General features: G+C 53.4%; 1 protein-coding gene across 2 annotated transcripts; it reads right to left on the bottom strand.

Moving 5' to 3' along the window:
• Positions 1-467: 467 nt before the first annotated feature.
• On the bottom strand, positions 468-19,372 carry ANKS3 (ankyrin repeat and sterile alpha motif domain containing 3). Of its 2 annotated transcripts, XM_063171258.1 has the most exons (18): positions 19,318-19,372; positions 14,652-14,752; positions 14,363-14,538; positions 13,269-13,467; positions 12,953-13,074; positions 12,106-12,187; positions 11,301-11,436; positions 10,842-11,000; positions 9,669-9,794; positions 9,117-9,235; positions 8,657-8,824; positions 8,088-8,212; positions 7,080-7,221; positions 6,389-6,561; positions 5,231-5,313; positions 4,284-4,367; positions 3,711-3,806; positions 468-2,881 (listed from the first exon to the last, which is right to left on the bottom strand). In XM_063171258.1, the coding sequence occupies exons 3-17, from the start codon at positions 14,530-14,532 to the stop codon at positions 3,724-3,726; spliced, it is 1,971 nt and encodes a 656-aa protein (XP_063027328.1). In that variant the 5' UTR covers positions 14,533-14,538; positions 14,652-14,752; positions 19,318-19,372; the 3' UTR covers positions 468-2,881; positions 3,711-3,723. The 2 variants fall into 2 exon arrangements, with proteins under 2 accessions (XP_063027328.1, XP_063027329.1); XM_063171259.1 differs by lacking the exons at positions 468-2,881; positions 3,711-3,806; positions 4,284-4,367; positions 5,231-5,313 and adding an exon at positions 5,501-5,926.
• Between the last annotated feature and the right edge of the window lie 122 nt (positions 19,373-19,494).

Here is a 19,494-nt window from a genome sequence, read left to right on the forward strand (position 1 = left end):
TGCTCTGGGCACCCTGTGCCAGGGCCTGCCCACCCTCACAGGGAACAATTCCTCATTCCCAATATCCCATCCATCCCTGCCCTCTGGCACTGGGAGCCATTCCCTGTGTCCTGTCCCTCCATCCCTTGTCCCCAGTCCCTCTGCAGCTCTCCTGGAGCCCCTTCAGGCCCTGGCAGGGGCTCTGAGGTGTCCCTGGAGCTTCTCCTGTCCAGGTGAACAGAGGGGGCAGCTCCCTGAGCTTGAAGTATCTCAGTGGCTTCTCTGGACACCCTTGAGCAGCTCCCACTGGATTCCCCCATGCAGGCAGTGCTGGGCTCTCAGGGCTCAGTCCCATCCCCTGAGCCTGCAGCCTCCTGGCAGAGATGGCTGCAAACCCCTGTGTGCATTCGTAATTGCACTGCACTAACAAATCAGGGAACTTATCCAGGATTCCCCAGCTCCCTCCAGAGATACCCACACACCACACACAGGCTTCTCAGCTTTTATTCATTTATCCAAATCAGCAAATGCTGTTTTTTCCATGGACAGCTCACCTTAGGGTAGCACCAGACTGCTGCTGCCTGCACAGCCACCCTAGCTGCAAGGAATGCTGTTTGACATCCTGCAGTTAAGGAATTGCCTCCTCAGGGATACTGTGCTGTCAAAGATCCCCTCCCTGCTGGGCCCTGGGGTGCTCTCACAGCCCTTGTTGAAGCCTTTGCCCCTGTTTGGGGCCTTTTTCCTTCACACACACACTGCCACATCTCACCCCTTTTCCCATGCATTCTAATCTGTTGGATAAATCCTGTTAATCCCCCAAACCTCAACTCCAGCCTCAGACTTGGCAAAGCAAGCCTCAAATTCCTGTCGTCACCTTCCAGCCACTGTTCTGCACAGCCCCCCATTCTGAGGGCACTGCTGAGACAGGGCTTTTCCCTTAGGAGTATTTTGGGGGAGTTTGCTTTAAATTCAAGGGAAGCAGCACTAACACCCCCATATTACTGCAGCCAGAGGCAGCAGCAAGGCTAGGGAGAGACCTTGGAGCTCCCCAGTGACAGGGAATGAGAGACAAAGCCTGAACACTGCTCCCAGCACAGCCTCAGCCCTCTGAGGAGTTCCCAGGGGTGCTGCAGAGGACAATTCCCTCCCCCTCATCCCAACTCTGCAGGGTGAAGCTCCTGCAGCCTCACCCTGCAGCTGGCACTGGGTGCCCGTGTGCTCCATGGTGTTTGCTCAAGATGAAAAAACAGCGCCCTGTGCTGAGGGTGGGAGGTCAGCATGGGCAGGAAGCAGCACCCAGAGCAGGGGACACTGCCACTGTGACACACAGGGGCACAGCTGAGGGCCAGGAAGCACAGGCACTGCAGGCAGGCCAGTTGTCACCCCTGCCTGAAGGGATTCAGGCAGCTCATCAGAAGATAGAGTTGGATGGGTTTTTATATGGGGATCCATGTCCAAATAGCAGAAGGAACACACAGTTCCATCCTCTTCCCAAAGGGACTTAGCATGATTCACCAAGGTCATCACTCATAGACTTCAGTTTTTGATTGTTGTGTTTTTCCCCCTTAGAGGATTCAGGAATAAATGGGAACAGTCATTGGAAACCACTCTACACCAAGGTCCCTGGCACCCTCACCCACTCCCAGGGACAGCCCTGTCCTTGGCAATGTCCCCTTGGCAGAACTCTTTCCCAGCACTAAAGCCTGCACATCAAAGGCAGGCAGTGCTGAGGGGCAAAGCCTGGCACCACAGCTCTGTCTGGGCTGTCTGGGCTGTGGTTCCTTTGCCCACTCCCATGGGCACAGAGCTATCCCTGTTCCTGCTCTGCTGCCTTGGCACTCCCCTGCTTGCCAGAGGCAGGGGAAGCTCAGCAGTCCCAGCTCCTCCTTCTCTCTCTCCTGTCTTTCCAGGGGATCCCTGCCTTGCTGGCATCCTGGCACAGCAGGCCAATGACCTCTGCCATACAGCACTGACTACAAAGCCAAGCTCTTGGGGATGAAGTAACAGTGATGTCCTGGCTCTGGCCAGGACAGGGTTCATTTCTGCAGGACCAGGACCTCTCCTGTACACTTTTGTTATTACTGTTACTGTTCCTTATCTCATTGCTGTTTCCAGTAAAATGCTTTTATTTCTACCAGTGATCTTCACCTTTTGTGCCTCCAGTTCTCCTCTCCATCCCACCTCAGGGGAGAGGAGGTGAGGAGGGGGAGTGGGTGAGTTGGGAGTGTTTCAGTGAATGCCATTCCTAAACCACCAATGTGATCACACCCAGCCCTGAGGACAGCAAGAACCCAAAGTGAACCAGAGTGGGCTGGCTGGAGGAACAGGCTTTGAAACCCAGATCTGGGGTGGCAGCAGAGCAGACATTCCAACTAGGAACAGGGCTGCAGTTTGAGCTCCACTGCAGCTCCAAGAGCCAAACATCACAAACTCCACTCCCTTCACCCCTCCACAACAAACTGCCTCTTTTATGGCCTCAGATCCATTCTCTGGGCCAATCCCCATGGCACAGGAGGAGCCAGGGACACATTTCAGAGGCCCTGGGGAGCTTGGGATACAGAGAAGGATAATAAATTGATTGCTGTGTGCAACTGTCACCTTTCTACCACCACCCAGACCTGAACAACAAGGGCTGCAGGAAGCTTAAGGCAGACAGAACTTCTAGGCTTGGAGCTTCCCCTCCAAACCTAAACCTTTCAAACAAAGATCCTGGGAGCCTTGAGTCAGGCCCCAAGAGCAGCTGGCTGTTGTCCTCTGCTGTCCCTCGTCCTCCCAGCTGTGTTCTCAGGTGGCCACGGCCTCCTGGGTGCCCTGCAGGCCGCGGTGGCCCTCGGCAGAGCCCCTGCTCCCTCTCCAGGCACACTCAGCTTCCGGGTGGAACGGTCACCCGACGTCAGAATCCCTGCAGCCACCAGAGAAAGGGACAGTCACCCTCTGCTGGACACAGGGACAAGGGGGTACAGATTTTCCAAAGGGAGATCCTACCAGAGGGCACACCAGTATGAGAGCCCAGCCCTGAGTGGGCTCCGAGTGAGCTCTTGGTGTGTGGAAATGAGGGATGGCCTGGGACTGGCTGTGAGGGACGGTGTCCCCTCAGTGTCACAGCCTGGGACTGGCTGTGAGGGACGGTGTCCCCTCAGTGCCACAGCCTGGGACTGGCAGGGAGGGACGGTGTCCCCTCAGTGCCACAGCCTGGGACAGGGCAGGGAGGGATGGATGGATGGTGTCCCCTCAGTGCCACAGCCTGGGACTGGCTGTGAGGGACGGTGTCCCCTCAGTGCCACAGCCTGGGACTGGCTGTGAGGGATGGTGTCCCCTCAGTGCCACAGCCTGGGACTGGCAGGGAGGGACGGTGTCCCCTCAGTGTCACAGCCTGGGACTGGCTGTGAGGGACGGTGTCCCCTCAGTGCCACAGCCTGGGACAGGGCAGGGAGGGATGGATGGATGGTGTCCCCTCAGTGCCACAGCCTGGGACTGGCTGTGAGGGATGGTGTCCCCTCAGTGCCACAGCCTGGGATGGTGTCCCCTCAGTGCCACAGCCTGGGACTGGCAGGGAGGGATGGTGTCCCCACAGTGCCACAGCCTGGGACTGGCTGTGAGGGATGGTGTCCCCTCAGTGCCACAGCCTGGGACTGGCTGTGAGGGATGGTGTCCCCTCAGTGCCACAGCCTGGGATGGTGTCCCCTCAGTGCCATGGCCTGGGACAGGGCAGGGCAGTTGTTCCCACTCACCCTCCTGGCTCGGTTATGCCTTGGGCCAGCTCTGCCCACTCTGCCCCAGGGCTTGGAGCCTTTGGAGGTTTTGAGTCACAGTCTGCAGAGCTTTTCCTGAGGACAAACCAAAGGGAAAAAGGAGCATTAGGATGGGGCCAGGAAGCAGGAAAGAACAGGCTGCTCTCAGCCATTGCTGTGCTGCTCCTGCTCTGAGAACAGGGGTGTCCCTACTGCCTGCAAGCTGCTGGGGTTGCAGAAGGGGTTCCCTAATCCTGTGTCCTGTTCTCCTGCTGATTTCCTCTCACCAGGAGAACAGGACACAGGATTAGGGAACCCCTTCCCCAGCAGCTCTCACCATTGAGCAGGACATGCAGGGACCACCCCCCACCTCCCAGCCTGGACCTGTCACCAGGGGATGATGCAGAGCCCAAGATCTGCAGCAAGAACAGCACCAACTCCAGAGCCTGGAGACTTCCCTGAACGAACAGGGATTCTCCCAACAACAACTCCAAACCACCAAACCCCACCCAGCCATGCCTCCCACAGCACAACAACAGTCCCTCCACAAGCCCAGAGTCCTTCCCAGCTTACCCATCTCTCCCACACACTCCTCCAGCACAGCTGACAGCTCAGGCAAGCTCAGGGACTTCAGGGAAGGTGGCCACCCTTCCAGCACTGCAAGGACAGGGACACAGTTCATCCATCTGCAGCTCTCTGGGACAGCACACAACGGGTTGGGGTTGCTGGGAAGCTTCCCCAGCCAAAGGAATTCCAGTTAGGGCTTCTAAATCACACAGGAAGAGAGCTGGAGCTGCCTGTGCCAAACTGAGGGGTTTTCTGGCAATTCTACCACTTAGGAATTTATTTCTTTAGACTGGCTGGGTTGTTTAATTAAGAGAATCTCAAAGGGATTAAGTGTAATGGACAGAAATCAATGGACAGCATCTCTGCTTGTCTCACTTCTAAGACAGGAGCAAAGAACAGGTCACTAGGAACATGTCACAGGCAGCAAGATAAGAGAGTCTCAGAATCATGGAATGCTTTAGGTTGGAAGGGACCATAAAGCCCATCCCATTCCACCCCCTGCCATGGATAGGGACATCTTTCACTAGACCAGATTGCTCCAAGTTCCCTTCAGCCTGGCCTCGAGCACTTCCAGGGATCCTTTGCCAGCTCCTAGGGATAAGGAGCTGCTGGGTCAGGCCTGCCCAGCCACAGAGGTTGTCCCATGGATCCAACAGCAAAATCCCCAAACTGGGTTAGGGAACCAACCACCCCTTCTGGTTCAGACCCTGCTGCAGTGCACAGGGTGGTAACAAACCCGAGGTGCAGCCACAGGTCCCTGAAGCAGAGCTGTGCTACAGCTCTGCATTTTCAGCCACAAACGCTTGTCAGACCCCAAAACTTGCTGAGAAACTCTGCAAGTGCCACTCCAAATACCCTGAGAGCGAGAATTCAACTCACTCTAAGAGCCTGGCTGCTCATCCATTCCCACATTCCAGCGAGGAAAGGCAGGCAGGGCTTTGCCCTGGGCTCACCTGGGCGCTCCCCGGGCCGCTGCTCCCGCTGCTGCTCCCGCGTGTCCGGGGCCAGCCGGGCCGACAGCTCTGCCTGGCAGCTCCTGCAAAGCACAGCCCGGCCATCAGCGGGACAGGGACAGGCTGGCAGTGCCACTGCCCTTCCTACAGCCTGCAGTACCTGCGTGGGGTGCCCGGGCAGCGCCTCCAAGGCTGCTCCTTGCTGCTTCCCGGGAGGAGGAAGTGGTGCCCAGCCCAAGCCTGGGGTGCTGGCACTGCTCAGCTCCCAGCCACTGCTCCCCATCTGCAGCCACAGCCAGCTCTGCACAGAGGAGCTGTGTTGGTCTGTGGGAGAATCAGGCCCAATCCAAGGTTTCTAATGGGCAAAGGAAATGGCCTCAGGAGAGGCATGAGGGCACCCAGGTTCTCAGGCTGTCATCACCACGCCACCAATTTAAGTAGTTTATGTTCAGAGCATGGCAGGGCCCTTCTACAGCAGCCTCAGCTCCTCAGCCAGGGGGACAAGCCAGGCTCTGCCCCTTGCAGTGGGAATATTGCTCTGCTGAGCTTCTGGATCCAACTTCAGCTCACCCTGGCTTGGCAGCCAGCAGACCCCACTCCCTTGGGCTAGGATCCATAAGCAGCAGGATTCGTGCCACTTTCAGGGATGTCTCTGTTGTATCACTGGACAGGATAAGGCCCATGAGAGGAGTCCAACTGGGGCACAGAGAAAAGCACCACAAAGGCAGTAAAAGGAGTGTCAGGAGGTTATTTAGATTATTCTGCCAGCTGTCACAGAGCTGCAAGAAAAATATTCTTCACTTGCAAGTTACTGCACATCCTTTGGCAGGGTATGGGTTAAAAACTCCTTTTTGTATTCAAAAAGGTCCTGATCACCAAGTTTTACCCTGGGTGCCTTTGATTGCTTCTAGTTTAAACTGGACCACCCAGCACACCGAAAACCCCACTTCCAGCTCGAGCATCATTTTGAAGCACAAAACTTCACATGTGCTCCCATGGCTGTGGCTTTTCACTGGGGGAAGTCAGGCAGGATCCAAATGTGTTCAGGTGCCAGGTGAGCTCTCCTGCCTTACCCTGAGCATCACCTGTAAGGCTGCCAATATGACCCTAAATCCCATTTCCCAGCAGTCTCAGTGTCACTTCCTGGGAATGACTTACTTGATCTGATCCAGCAGGACTCCAGCATCTGTGGTGATGGCCTGAGCCTCTCTGAGCTGGCACTGGATGGCATTCCAGGTCTCATCCCGCTCCATCAAGCAGCTCTCAGCCACTGCCCGCAGCTTCTGCTCCTGGCACACCTGGCCCTTCATCACCTGCACCTCTTCACACCTCTGCAGCAGAGCACACTGGGATCAGGCTGAGAGCACTGAGCATCTCTCAAGTCCCTGCTATGTTAATGCCTCAGGCAGCCAGAATGTTCCTTTCCAGGGGGAAAGGAAGCTGGATGAAGCTTGTACACTGAGTATAGGTTCCCTCCACATTCAGCCCAGCCCCACAGGTACAATTCCCCCTTCCTCTCTGTTTACAAAGTTACTTATGAGTTCAAATTTCCCAAAACAACCCAAGTCTGTTCACTGATGACTCCACTATAAAAATGACCCTGCTGGCAAACAGTAGGAATTTGATTCCTGCCCTGGCTCCTATAGTTCTCAGCTGGATGGGAAACAGACACAAAGGAGCACCAAGGATGAAGAGTGGGTACGTTGTACTTGTGCTGCTTGTACATCAAGTGTGCCCACTATAAGCTGTGGCTTGAGGTGAAGGAAAAACCATCAGAGGCACAACAAAACCACAGCACTGATCACTTCCTGCAGGGTGTAGGGTCCTGAGGAGTTGGCAGCAGCCTCACCTTGTGCAGCTGGATGGCCAATTCCTGCATCTCTGCCTCCAGTCGATCAGCGTAGGCCAACTCCAGCGCGTCGCTGGGCGGGCGGGCGCTGCTGTGCCAGCGCGCGATGGCCGACGTCATCTTCCTCTTGGGGCCAAAGAGCCTGGGGATGGAACCAACACGGGTCAGGCCCTGCACCACCTGTCCCTGGGTGTTGTGGTGTGCTGTAATGTCCCATTTTGGCCTTCCAGGTCATCCCCCCAGGTGTGCCTATGCCTCTCTCCCTTCCCCCTTGCCCCCATGCTGAGTGAGTCCTGTCAATCAGGCTGAACATTCCAGCAAGGCGTCGTGTGGTTGGTCAAGTTCAAAGGATGCCCCTATGCCCAGGGGTCATTGGCCTGTCTGGGTGTCACCTTCCCCTGAGACCCTGCCCCTCTCACCTGGTTGGTGCTCACCTGTACCTCCCCTCCCCCTGTCCCTGAGCTTAAAAAGGTGATCAGACCATGCGGCTGCGATTCTGTTGGAGCAGTTGCTCACGTTCAGACCTCTGTAACCATGGAATAAACCTCTGGACATTAAACCCTCCAGCAGAATCCTCTCCTTTTTCTCTTCACCATCGCCTGAAGCTATTCCTCCTGAGGTAAATGGGGTTCCTAACAAGCCTGGACTTGTTCAGTGCCCAGCTGCAACCACCAGCAAGCCAAGGTATCTCTGGGGTGACACACCGCAGTTGCTGCCTTTGGCCCAGCAGCGAGGGTCAGACTGGCCCAGGCACAATCTAACTGGGAATATTGGGAGCCTTTTTCCAATACCTGGGCACAACAGGACACCATGAGCACCTCTGCAGTGCCCCGGTCTCTCCAAGGTACCTCCAGAAGCATGAGTGTGTTACAGCCGAGGACACGGGGATGTCAAACTGTGTGGGAGGCAGCCAGAAGGGAGCAGCACTCCCCAGTTAAACATTCCTGACCAGGCTGGACAAGGTTTGGAGGGGGAAGCTGGGACAGACAGGACAGGACAGACACTCACGTGATGCCAATTTCCTTCAGGTCACTCTCTGTGAGGGTCAGGAAGATCCGGAGGTCCACGTCCTGCTCCTCAAACACCTGCAGGTACTTCAGGCACCCAATCTCCTCAAGGAATGTTGCCAGGTCCTGCAGCCCAGACAAAAGAAACTTAGTTACATTCTCTCAACAAAAGCATCACCATTCCTCCTAATCATAAATATTTGTTCATGCTCTTGTAGTAACAGCTTTCTGGGTTCCAGCAGCAACCACAACTTCCTGTGGTTCCCTGCCCTTCTCCACAGTCACACACCAGGACTGGTCTCTGCTACAGCCATGCCTCTTCTAACAAGTACAGAGCAGAATGACCCAGAATCACCACCCCAGCCCACCCCACTGCCAGGTTTGACAGCCCACCCACAGGCCTGAAGGGTCAAGGAAACCCCTTCCAGCAACATCTCAGCAAACAGCTCCTCTACAAGAAACTGCTGTTTCACAAATGTTTAAGTTTGGAATATCAGGTGTTTTGGTACCCCTGGAAAAGCCTCCCACACCTGGCACAGTGACAGAGCCTGCAGGACAGTCTGTGCTTACCTGGGGCCCTGTGTAGGCTGGGGGCTCAGGAAGGACCAGGTGCTGGCAGCAGCCCCCAGCCTTCCCCAGGCAGTGGCTCCCCTGGCTGTCACTGTTGCTGTAGCGGGCCTTGCCCTTAAAGCTCTTGGCTTGTTTCCGACTCGGGGGGCTGTTGGTGTGGTCAGAGTCCTGGAAAACACAAAACCACCCACAGGATGGAAAGGATGATTGTGCAGAGATGGCAGGATCAGAGGGGCTGACTAGTGCAGGTTCCTCCAAGACCTAAAGGTCCTTTTGTACCCCAGAGCTGCCTTGACCCATGTGAGCTGTGAGTGACCTCCAACCTCTTCCCCTTCCTTGGTTTTCCTGTCCCTGGAAGAGCCTTTCCTCACCCAGCCTGGTCCTACAGGCTCCCATGGCAGTAGAGTCTCCCAAGGGTGAAAGCACTGCCCAAGCTGAAGGCAAAGAAAAGAAAATCCACCTCATTGCTTTCCAAAGAGCCTTCACTGCTGACTCCTGGGATTCTGATTAAGCATTCACTGCTGCTGCTGCTGCTGCTCCTGACGGTTCCCAAGCTGTTGCTGGACAAAGCACTATCCTCTGGAAAGGAACAGGAAAAAAACAGTGAAGTACAACTTTGTTACATTCTGGTTTTGTTTTATTACCAGCAAAACATCCCAGAGATGTAAAGGAAGGTGAGATACAGAGCAAGGCTTCATGTGCAGCACTCAGGACATAAGATGACACCCTGAGGCAGAGATTTCACATCTGATCCCCAGCACTCTTCTTTCCCCAGGTCTGTTTGCCACCAGAGACACTTCTGGAAACAGCCATGCTCTGTCTTCTTCCCACCCTCCTTCAGACTATTTGTACAAACTGATGAAATTACCACACTGAGCTTCATCTTCTGTAGCTAAACCATCCCAGCTTTCCCTCAGGAGAGAGATTCCAATCTCAGCACCTCAGTGGGACAGGAAGGCAAGGCCTGGACTCACCCCCAGGTGTGCACTGCATTTCTGAGACAGTGACTTACCCCTACTGCTGCTGCTGTCCACGTCCAGCTCATTGATGGGGGAGGTGACGTCCCTGTGCCGGATGACACCTGGCACACAGCTGCCATCATTGCTGAAGGTGACATAGCCCTGAGGGGGCACCTGCTCTGTGTGCAACAGGAAGGGAGAACAGAGATTAGGATGCAAGTTAGTCAGGGAGGCTCCTGCAGAAAATGTAACTTCTTCTGGATCTGAAAATAACCAAAATGAGACTGCGCTCAAAACTGACAAGCTTCATTCTAAAAAGCACAGAGAGCACCTGAGGAATGCAGGGTCCCTGCAGTTCCCTCACATGACCCTACAGCACATGAACTTCATTTACACTGAAAGAAAGTCAGAGAAAACACCTTATAGTAGAGATGTACCTTAAACAGCAGCTTCCAGCACTCCCTCTCCTCATTATACTCAAATTAAGAAAGGGGAGAAAGAGCTGCTTAGGAGAACAGCCCTGCACACCCTGCAGAACCAACACCCCTGCAGCTGTGCTAAAACACCAGGAGAATCCCACTGGCATTTAAGCTGATAGTATCATTCCAATACAGCCTGAGGGATAACACAGACTTGTGTTTAAGAGAATGAACTGAGCTTTGAACATGCTTCCAAGTCCATAACCTTGGTTAGTCCAGGCAACTAGTCTGAGAAATACCTATGACAGACAGCAAAACAAACCTCCTAGCACTGAATCCAGGATGTCTAACTGGGATCATCTTTCTCTTGGTCTACTGCAAAGGTTTTGCAATTTCATTTTTAGAAGCATTTCAAACATCAGGGAAGGCACAACTCACAAGTTCACTCTTATGATCAGTGATTTTTTTGGTCGCTGTGAGCACCTCCCTGTCATCAGCTTCAAAAGGGGTCTCAAACTTTTGAGCCTGCCTAAAAAGGGAAACTGAACTGTTCTCAAGAGTCAGTGGAACAGCAGTTGAGGTGAGAGCAGAAAAGTATCTCACTCATCAATATCCAGTCCTGACAACAGAGTTTAGGGGGTTTTCTTTCTAACCCAGACAGTGGTCAGCGAACACCTCCATACAAAGCTATCTTTGTCCTGTATGAACCCCACACGAATCCCAACAAATCAAAAACAGACAGCAGGAACAACTGCAGTGCATTTGAGGTCTCAGGGGACTGATCCTCAGGCTCCCAACTCTCCTCACCATAGCAAGACTGCTTCCTTCCCCCAAGGCCAATTGCTGTGATCTTGGCCAAGGCCTGGGGCCCTTCATGGATGCTGGGACCCTTGGTCCTACGAGCAGGTCTCTGTCTCTGGGGAGCAGGACATGATTCATCTGAAGAACTCAGCTCCTCATAGTTGCCTGTAGTTCAAACACAGGTTGTTAACAGCACAGGAAGTAATTTGCCTGTTTTACTTGCTACTGGTCCTGTAAGTGCAGTGGAAAGAAAAAGAGAAATGTTAAAGATGGAAGGTGGAACAGCTAACCTAGGTCAGAAAGGGGCCAGCAGACAAGAGTTGTTGGATTCATGCCTCTTTCATCCACAGAAATGCTGGAATTCCCAGGATAGACCAGGTAGCACCACCCCATCTACACAGTATAACATACTTTCAACCTCACTTCAGGTTCATCTTGAAATGAACAGGGTCAAACATCTGTTACCTGGACCTCTGCAGAAGACCTTGGGCACTGGGGCTGCATGCAGATCTATCAGCCCCACAATCTTTGTGTGGCCATACTTCATGGCCAAGGTCCGTGCTGTGGCTCCAGTGTTATCTCTGACATCTGCCTTCACTCCCTGCAGAAAAAGCACCTGGTTAAGTGCACATGGCAGAGGGCAGTGTAAAAAATATATATGCATTTCAAAAAAGCCACCAAAATTGTCTTAACTCCTCCATCAGCAATACAGGCTCACCTTTGACAGACAGTTCAAGGTGCACTAATACCCTGAATGCCTTTCTAGTTATCTCCAATTCCTGAATGCCAAATAGCCCAGGGCTCCTGTGCATTGCCACTGGGAACAGGTTTGTTTGACCTGAAGTGTTTTGCATTGCTGCCTCCTTCTGGCAGTAAGCTGGACCAGTCAGAAGGGATTTAAACCAAACTGTAAGAGCCCTGCATGCTCATGAGCTTTTGGATGCAGATGTCCAGTAGCCTGAGCATGCAAGCCTGTGAACACAATAGAAAAATTACAGCTTCAGTTGTTTTCTAATTCAGTCATTATTCAGTTATATCTGGACAGTCAGATCTCACTCCTATTCCTGCAAGGCCAGTATAAAATCAGGGTACCAGCCTGCAGAAAGCAGATACTGTGAAAACAGTCCTGAAAGTCTGGGATTTCAGAGGTGACTGTCATCAAGAAGCAAACATAACACTGTCAAAATAAGCACGGTGTGAAAATTGTGGTAGTTCCTCTGAGGGCTGGAACCAGACTTTCAGCTCCCCAGAGAACTGTCAGGACACTCACATGATTGAGAAGGTACTGAACAATGATCTCATGGCCAGAAGCAGCTGCTTCCATCAGAGGTGTGTACCCATACACTGGCTCCCTGGGGAGAGAACACACACATGGACAGGTATAACCACAGCTGAAGTTTTGCCATTCCCTAACAGAGCATTTCCACCCCTCAACTTTTGCTGATCACAGACTCTATGATGTACTGGCTGTCCTGTTGTAGAATTGATTCCCTGTAGAGATTCAGTGTTCCTAAACAGGCTGCACAGCAACAGATTACTCTTCCAGCTGCAGATCTGCCTTGAAGAGCCCAAATCACTTCTGCAGGAGCTAATAAAGTAAGAACCTCTTGTTGCCCTCAGGCAATTCCATGTGCATAAATGTGGGCTGGTCCCCAAGGCATGGGAATGCAGGGCACACTTCAAAAATCAACCTGAACTCTGAGTATATTAAAAATCAATAAAAAGACTTATGAAGTGCACTTGAGCTCAGAAGGTGACAGTGTTTAGCTGATAATTAATCAAGCAATAAATCTAATCTCCCTTGATCTTAGTTTAATAAACAGTGACAGCATGGGCAGACTTCAATTCAGTTTGCAGGTCACCTGTCCCTGTATTAGCTGTGCCACATCCTGAGGTACAGGGGGAAGACAAAAGCAGGTGTCTGCTGGAGTGTGTTCATCTGCCACCTGTTGCCTTCATACTGAATGATAAATGACAATGAAATTATTGCCAAGCAGGGCTCTATGTACATGGAACTCTAATCATAGTCCTGTTATTTCTGAGGCCTGCCTTTTACAGCTTTCCCAAAACCTTCAGATTTTAAGGATTCCCCCACGAAATGACAGATTCCTCCTTACTTGCAGTTGGCATTTGCTCCATTCTCCAGTAAGAACTTGACCATCTGCTGGTGCCCAGCACTGGTGCAGTGGAACAAGGCAGTCCAGCCATGGATGTCCTTCATCTCCAGCTCTGCCCCTTGCTGCAAGAGAACAGACAATACTTACTGCATCTGTAAGCCACTGCCCTTTTATGCTGGGACACCAGGAGTTTAAATTAAATCCCACCACAAAGCAGACCTCACAACAGAACACAAAGTGGCTGCTTGTGGATAATCCCACCCTGAGCATTTACAGCACGTGCTGTGGCTTTACCTGTGTTTCATGGGAGACACACCTGGAGGAGGAAGTAAGCCACACTCTCATTGCCACAGCTGGAGGCCAGCATGAGGGGAGTCTGCCCTTCTGGGGTGGGGATGTTCACGTTCACTCCTGCTTCCAGCAGCAGGTGCACGATGTTGTCGTGGCCAATGTAGGAAGCGTACATGAGTGGGGTCCAGCCCCCACAGTTCCTCTGGTTCAAATCCAGGTCTCCACTAAGGAACAGAGGAAAGAAATCACATCAGCTACTGTGCTGGAGCTGTGGAGCACAGCTGCCTTCTGCATACTGCTGTTATCATCTAGCACTGAAGCCTGCATGGGAATTTCCACCTGGCCCAGCACAACCTCCCCCAGATCGCAGAATCACAGAATGCTTTAGGGACCTTAAAGACCACCTCATTCCAGCCCCTACTGAAACACCAAGGAGGTCAATTTTATCAGCAGATTGGCCCCTGGAAACTTTGTGCCAAGAACCCTTTGGGAGCCCCAGTGACGTGTCCCTGTTGCCCCAATCAGTGTGGCACCGGTGACAAGCACACCTGCAGCAGGTGGCACCAGCTGTGCCACCAGTGACAAGCACACCTGCAGCAGGTGGCACCAGTGACAAGCACACCTGCAGCAGGTGGCAGCAAGCCGTGCCATTGGTGACAAGCACCCCTGCAGCAGGTGGCACCAGTGACAAGCACACCTGCAGCAGGTGGCAGCAAGCCGTGCCATTGGTGACAAGCACCCCTGCAGCAGGTGGCACCAGTCATGCCACCGGTGACAAGCACACCTGCAGCAGGTGGCACCAGCCGTGGCACTGGTGACGAGGACAGCTGCAGCAGGTGATGCCAGCTGTGGCACCAGTGACAAGCACACCTGCAGCAGGTGGCACCAGCCATGGCACTGGTGACGAGCACACCTGCAGAAGGTGGCACCGGTGACAAGCACACCTGCAGAAGGTGGCACAAGCCGTGGCACTGGTGACAAGCACACCTGTGTAGCAGGTGATGCCAGCTGTGGCACCAGTCACAAGCACACCTGCAGCAGGTGGCACCGGCCATGGCACCGGTGACAAGCACTCCTGCAGCAGGTGGCACCCCCTGTGCCCTGCCCAGCCCCTCTCACCGCTGGATGCACTCCTGCACCACGTGGTACTGGCCGACAGACGAGGCCGTGTGCAGGTCCAGGGGCACGTCGAGCTCCTCGCGGCACAGCGCGGGCCCCAGCCCGTGCCACATGGACAGGCTGCGGCTCAGCAGCTCCGACTCGCTGGCCTCGTCGCTCAGCTCCGACATCCTGCCCTGAGGAGCCAAAGCACAGCACAGCTCTCAGCTGCTCGTCCCTGTTTGCCACGCAGTTACAGCTCCACGCTGCCACAGGCCTGGAAGGTGAGGTGGGGGCTTCAAATTCTTACCTCAGCTTTGATTGACTCCTCAACCCAAACCAATAACTGCTGCTGAGAAGATTTTGCTGGAAGTTTTCTCTTGCTGTAGAAAACTCTGGGATTCCAATACACTGCAAAAATAAAAGGCAATAATGCTAAAGCCCACGTTTTTCAAATCTCATTTTAAGACTGCAGGAGCGGTGGCTTTATTTCCTGCCTGCCTAATTCAAACGTGCCTAAGGCAGCTTTGAATAACCTCAGCAAGAGAAGACTAAACATCTATTTAAGACCTGAAGGTAGGCTTAGTGTTTTACAAAAGGATGTAATTCTTGCTCTGCATGTTTTATAACGCAGGGAGAGAATTAAGAATTCATGTCTCAGACATTCCTGGTCTTGTCCATCTGTCTTGCATTACAGGATGGTCCTGATTAAATTAAGACTCAATCATTAATAATGACAACTGCCCACTGCTCCCAAAACCACTCTGTCACCCGAAGAGGGTGCACCCTCCACTGTCACCAAGTTGTAAGCAGATTGTTTCTACCATTTATTGTTTCAGCCCTTCAGAGGCAGCCCAGCCCCACCTCAGTAAATCCTGGAAATGCTGAAACACTGAGAGCAGCAGCAGCACACCCACCCATTCATCATCCCAGCACACCCCCCTTCCTGCAGACACAACTTAATTACAGCTCCTCCAGCTCCAGGACTGCCTGAAAGGTTTATCCCAGGCCCAGCCTTAGGGAGCAAGGGCAGACAAATCATTTGAACCTCTCACAGGAGAGAGCTCTTGTCTGGCACTCCATGAAGAGCTGCTCAGCACAGCTGCAGCTCCAGGACACAGAATCCCAGAGGGGTTCTGGCTGCAAGGGACCACTGGGTGTCATCTCACTCAACCTCCCTGCTCAAGCAGGGTCCCCTGACCACAGGGCTGTGTCCAGGTGGGCTCTGAATATCTCCAGGGAAGGAGATCCACAGCCTCTCTGGGCAGCTTGTTCCAGGCAATCCCACGGGAATTTTCCCTCCCTGCCCACCATACAGCACTCCTGGGGCTTGCCTGGTCCCTTACATAAGCTAAGCCAACATAAAGTCCTTCTTCTTCCTGGTAAATCCTCACCAATTTAACTCCTTGGATTCATTCTGGGGTCAGGCAAATGCCAAAAGAGGAATAAAAGAGAGCAGGAACAGGTTTTTCAGCAGTAGCTGCCCCTCAGATTCCCTCAGCTGTAACATTTCAAGACCACACTCCTGTTTTCTGAGCAACTGGGATTCTTTGCCTTGCAAGCACCAGTCCCTTTTCCTACAAGAAAACTCCTTTCATTCCTACCTCTTCAGTCCCCACCTGGATCCTTTCTCTCCCACCCTCCTTTTCTTCCCCTCCTTCATTCTCAGCTTGTTAAGACTACAAAAGCACCATCTATTCTATTCTATCAGCTGGGAAGAAATTATTTCCCTTTAAAAATATCTGCAAAAGGACCTACTTAGCCTGACAGCAGCAATTTGTAGTGCCTCAGACAGGAATAAGGAAAGGGCCTGGACAGCTCACAATCAAACCACAAGGAGAGCAAAGTGGATTGAAGTGGATCACATGGGGGAAAGCAGGAGTTTCTCACTAAAACAGGTTAAAGCTGCCCCAGGGAGGCCAAAAGGCAGTGAAAGGAGGTAGAACCCAGGGCAGTTTGTAGAAGCACATTTAGGTGCAAGTGAAGCTCATTGTTCTCCACCCTCCTTGTTAATTGGGTACATTAATTACAAACCACTCAGGTGTTTGGTCTTTGTCAGAATCAGCCACTCTCAGGTCCAAGTTACCAATGCAGCCTTGGTGAGGTGATCCACAGTCACAGGACAGAACATCCAGCACCTTCAGCCTCCTCCACCTCCCCTGTGCTCTGCCTACACATTTGCTTTTTATTGTTTAAAGCTCTGAGGTTTCCCCTCACACTGAACTTCAGCAGGCTGTCAGCTCTGTGAGCACCTGAGGACAGCTGCTCACAATCTCCAGGACAGCAGGAGTGACCAGAACCCTCAGGACTGAAATGAAAAGAGGGGAATGAAACAAAAGTGGGGTTGTCTGGTGCAGAGAGGAGCCTGGAGGGGACATGTGACACAAGCATCCAATACACAATAATCCATCATATCATGGAATACCAGGATGGTTTGGGTTGAAGGGACCTCAAGGTCCATCCTGTCCCACCCTCTGCCATGGCAGGGACACTTTCCACCATCCCAGGCTGCTCCAAGCCCTGTCCAACCTGGCCTTGGACACTGCCAGGGACCCAGGGGCAGCCACAGCAGAACCTAAGAAGCTCAAGTCATTGCACAGAAGATTCAAGATAAAGCCCACAAAAATCCCTGTAAAAGTAAACATGGGAGTACTGAGGGACACTGGGTTACTAAGAACAAGTTTGCCAAAACCTCCTGAACATTGACAGTCTGTTCCCCTGCTTTGGGACAGAGTGACAAGCTCACATTTGTCAGAGGCCTCCCTCAGCTCTGCTGTCCTGCTTTCAGCTGGCATTGAGTTCATTCTCTCGCCAGCAGCTGGCACAGGCAGCTTTTGGGTTCAGGCTGAGAAGAACACTGATAACACACTGAAGCTTTGGTTGCTGCTATCCATGCTTACCCTAAACCAAGGACTTTGAGCTTGCCATGCTCTGCTAGCAAGGAGGTGCCCAAGAAGCTTGGAGGGCTGACCCAAACTGGGCACTGGGATATTCCATTTCACAGGGCATGGAATTCATGTAATCCCAGTATGAGAACTGGGGAGCGTGGCTGGGAGGGGCCAGTGATGGGAATCAGCAGGTACTGAGTTCCTTTTGAGCTTCTTTTGGGTTTATTTTCTTATTGTAATTATTATTATCATTACATTTTACTTTGCTTCAACAGTTAAATTGTTCTTACCTCAAGCCATGAGGATTTTTACTTTCTTTTCTGATTCTCCTCCCCATCCCACTGGGATGGAGCAGGGAAAAGCAGCAGCCTGGTCCCAAGCCATGACACCTGTGAGGCTGCTGCTGTTATTATTATTAAAGTTCATCCATCAGCACTCAGCTATTTATCAGGGTCAGAGCTCTACAGTGCTGGGGCAGCAAACCCCACACTGCCCTGGATTTGGAGTTTGCTGTTTGAGCAAATCAGAGAGCAGAGAAAAAATAAACTTAGTATGAAAACAGACACAAAAAGCACCTTAGAGCCACACTAAATGGGAGGTGATTTGAGAAGCAACCAGCCCCCACCACAGACAAATGCAGCACTGCCTGTTAATCACCCTCAGCAGGCACTGCTCAATTCACTCTCTCACATCCCCTCCCACAAGCACAGGTGACATCCACGCGTGTCCTTCTGGCCCAAAATAGGGACACCCAAGGCAGCACAAGTGTGGAGGCTGCTGGAGAAGACAAGAGAAAGTAATGGAATATCCTGAGTGGGAAGAGACCCCCAGGGACCAGTCCAAGCCCTGGCACAGACCCCCCCACAATCCCACATGGGCATCCCTGGACATCCCTGTCCAAGCTCTCCTGGAGCTGTGGCAGCCCCGGGGCTGTGCCCATTCCCTGGGCAGCCTGGGCAGTGCCAGCACACTCTGGGGGAAGAACCTTTTCCAAAATCCAGCCTGGCCCTGCCCTGCCCAGCTCCAGCCATTCCCTGTCCCTGTCCCAGGGATCAGAGATCAGAGCTGCCCCTGGGGAGGAGCTGCAGCCCCCCCTGAGCTCTGCCCTCAGTCTCCTCCTCCAGCTGAACAATCCAAGTGCCCTCAGCTGCTCCTCAGAGCCTTCCCCATGCCCAGGTCCCTCCTCTGGCCACTCTGCGACAACTTTAGACCTTCTGATATTGTGTTTGCCCCCAGGACTCGAGGTGAGGCCACACCAGGGCAGAGCAGAGCAGGAACACACTCCCCTTCTGCTTTATTTCCACTAAACCAGCAACAACTTATCAGAGGGAGTAAAAAAAGCCTCGTTGCCTTTCTTTTTAAGTGCAATTGTTACCAGCTCAGGCACAACAGGAACCAGAACATCTCATTTTTGCAGTGTATCCCCTGACTGACGGGGTTAGCACAAATCAGCTGCAGGAGCCACACCAGGTTCCTGAGGTGGGCGAGAGAAAACATTCCTGCATCCACAACACCCGAGTTCAATCCTACCCACATCTGTTGAAAATACACAAAATACACCAAGCTCTTCATCTTTTAATGCTTGGACTCAATCACTTAAAGGTCCTTTCCAAGCTGAGTGATGTCACTCTCAGGCACATTAAACCACATGAAACAACCTCAGAAACACGAGGTAAGAGGCACAAAAGCACTCGAGCAGCCCCATTAGGGAGCACAGTGCCCTGCCAGGGGCTGTGCCCGCCACGGCAGCCGGACACGGCACCCGCAGGGCTCGGCCCGGGCTCGCTCCGCTCACACACAACGCACCTGAGGCGAACGCAGCGGCCGGAGCCGCCGCAGCGGCCGCCCCGCGGCTGTTACCGAACATCGCCCCGCGGAACGGCTCCGGGGCCGTTACCCCCACCTGCCTCCCGCGCGGCCCTGCTAGCAGCGCGGCCTCAGCATCGCACACTCCAGCGAGCGCGGAGGAACCGCTGCGGCCACGGGCACAACCAGTACGGGGAGTGCCCGGGGCCGGCCCCAGAGGTGAGTACCGCCCCTGGTGATGCTCCCGGCCGCTGTCCCGTCCCAGCCCCGCCGCTCCCTCACCTGCGCCCCGGTGAGCGCCGCCGCCGGAACTAGTCCGCGCAAGGCATGCCGGGAGCGCCCCCGCCCTCACGGGCCGCGGACTACAACACCCAAGAGCCTCCGCGGTACCGGGCCAATGGGAGGAGCCCGTGCGAGGGGCGGGGTGAAGGGCAGCCAATGCGGTTGGGGCTGGCCGCG

Source organism: Melospiza melodia, chromosome 18 (assembly GCF_035770615.1).
Source record: "Melospiza melodia melodia isolate bMelMel2 chromosome 18, bMelMel2.pri, whole genome shotgun sequence".
In the NCBI taxonomy this organism is placed as follows: domain Eukaryota; kingdom Metazoa; phylum Chordata; class Aves; order Passeriformes; family Passerellidae; genus Melospiza; species Melospiza melodia.

Excerpts from the sequence above, each read along its gene's own strand:
- ANKS3 (XM_063171258.1), bottom strand. The coding sequence starts at position 14,532 with ATGTCGGAGCTGAGCGACGAGGCCAGCGAGTCGGAGCTGCTGAGCCGC. Across the intron at positions 11,001-11,300 it reads GGTCTTCTGCAGAGGTCCAG|GCAACTATGAGGAGCTGAGT; the intron begins GTAACAGATGTT and ends TTTGAACTACAG. Across the intron at positions 6,562-7,079 it reads TGGCCATCCAGCTGCACAAG|AGGTGTGAAGAGGTGCAGGT; the intron begins GTGAGGCTGCTG and ends GCTCTGCTGCAG.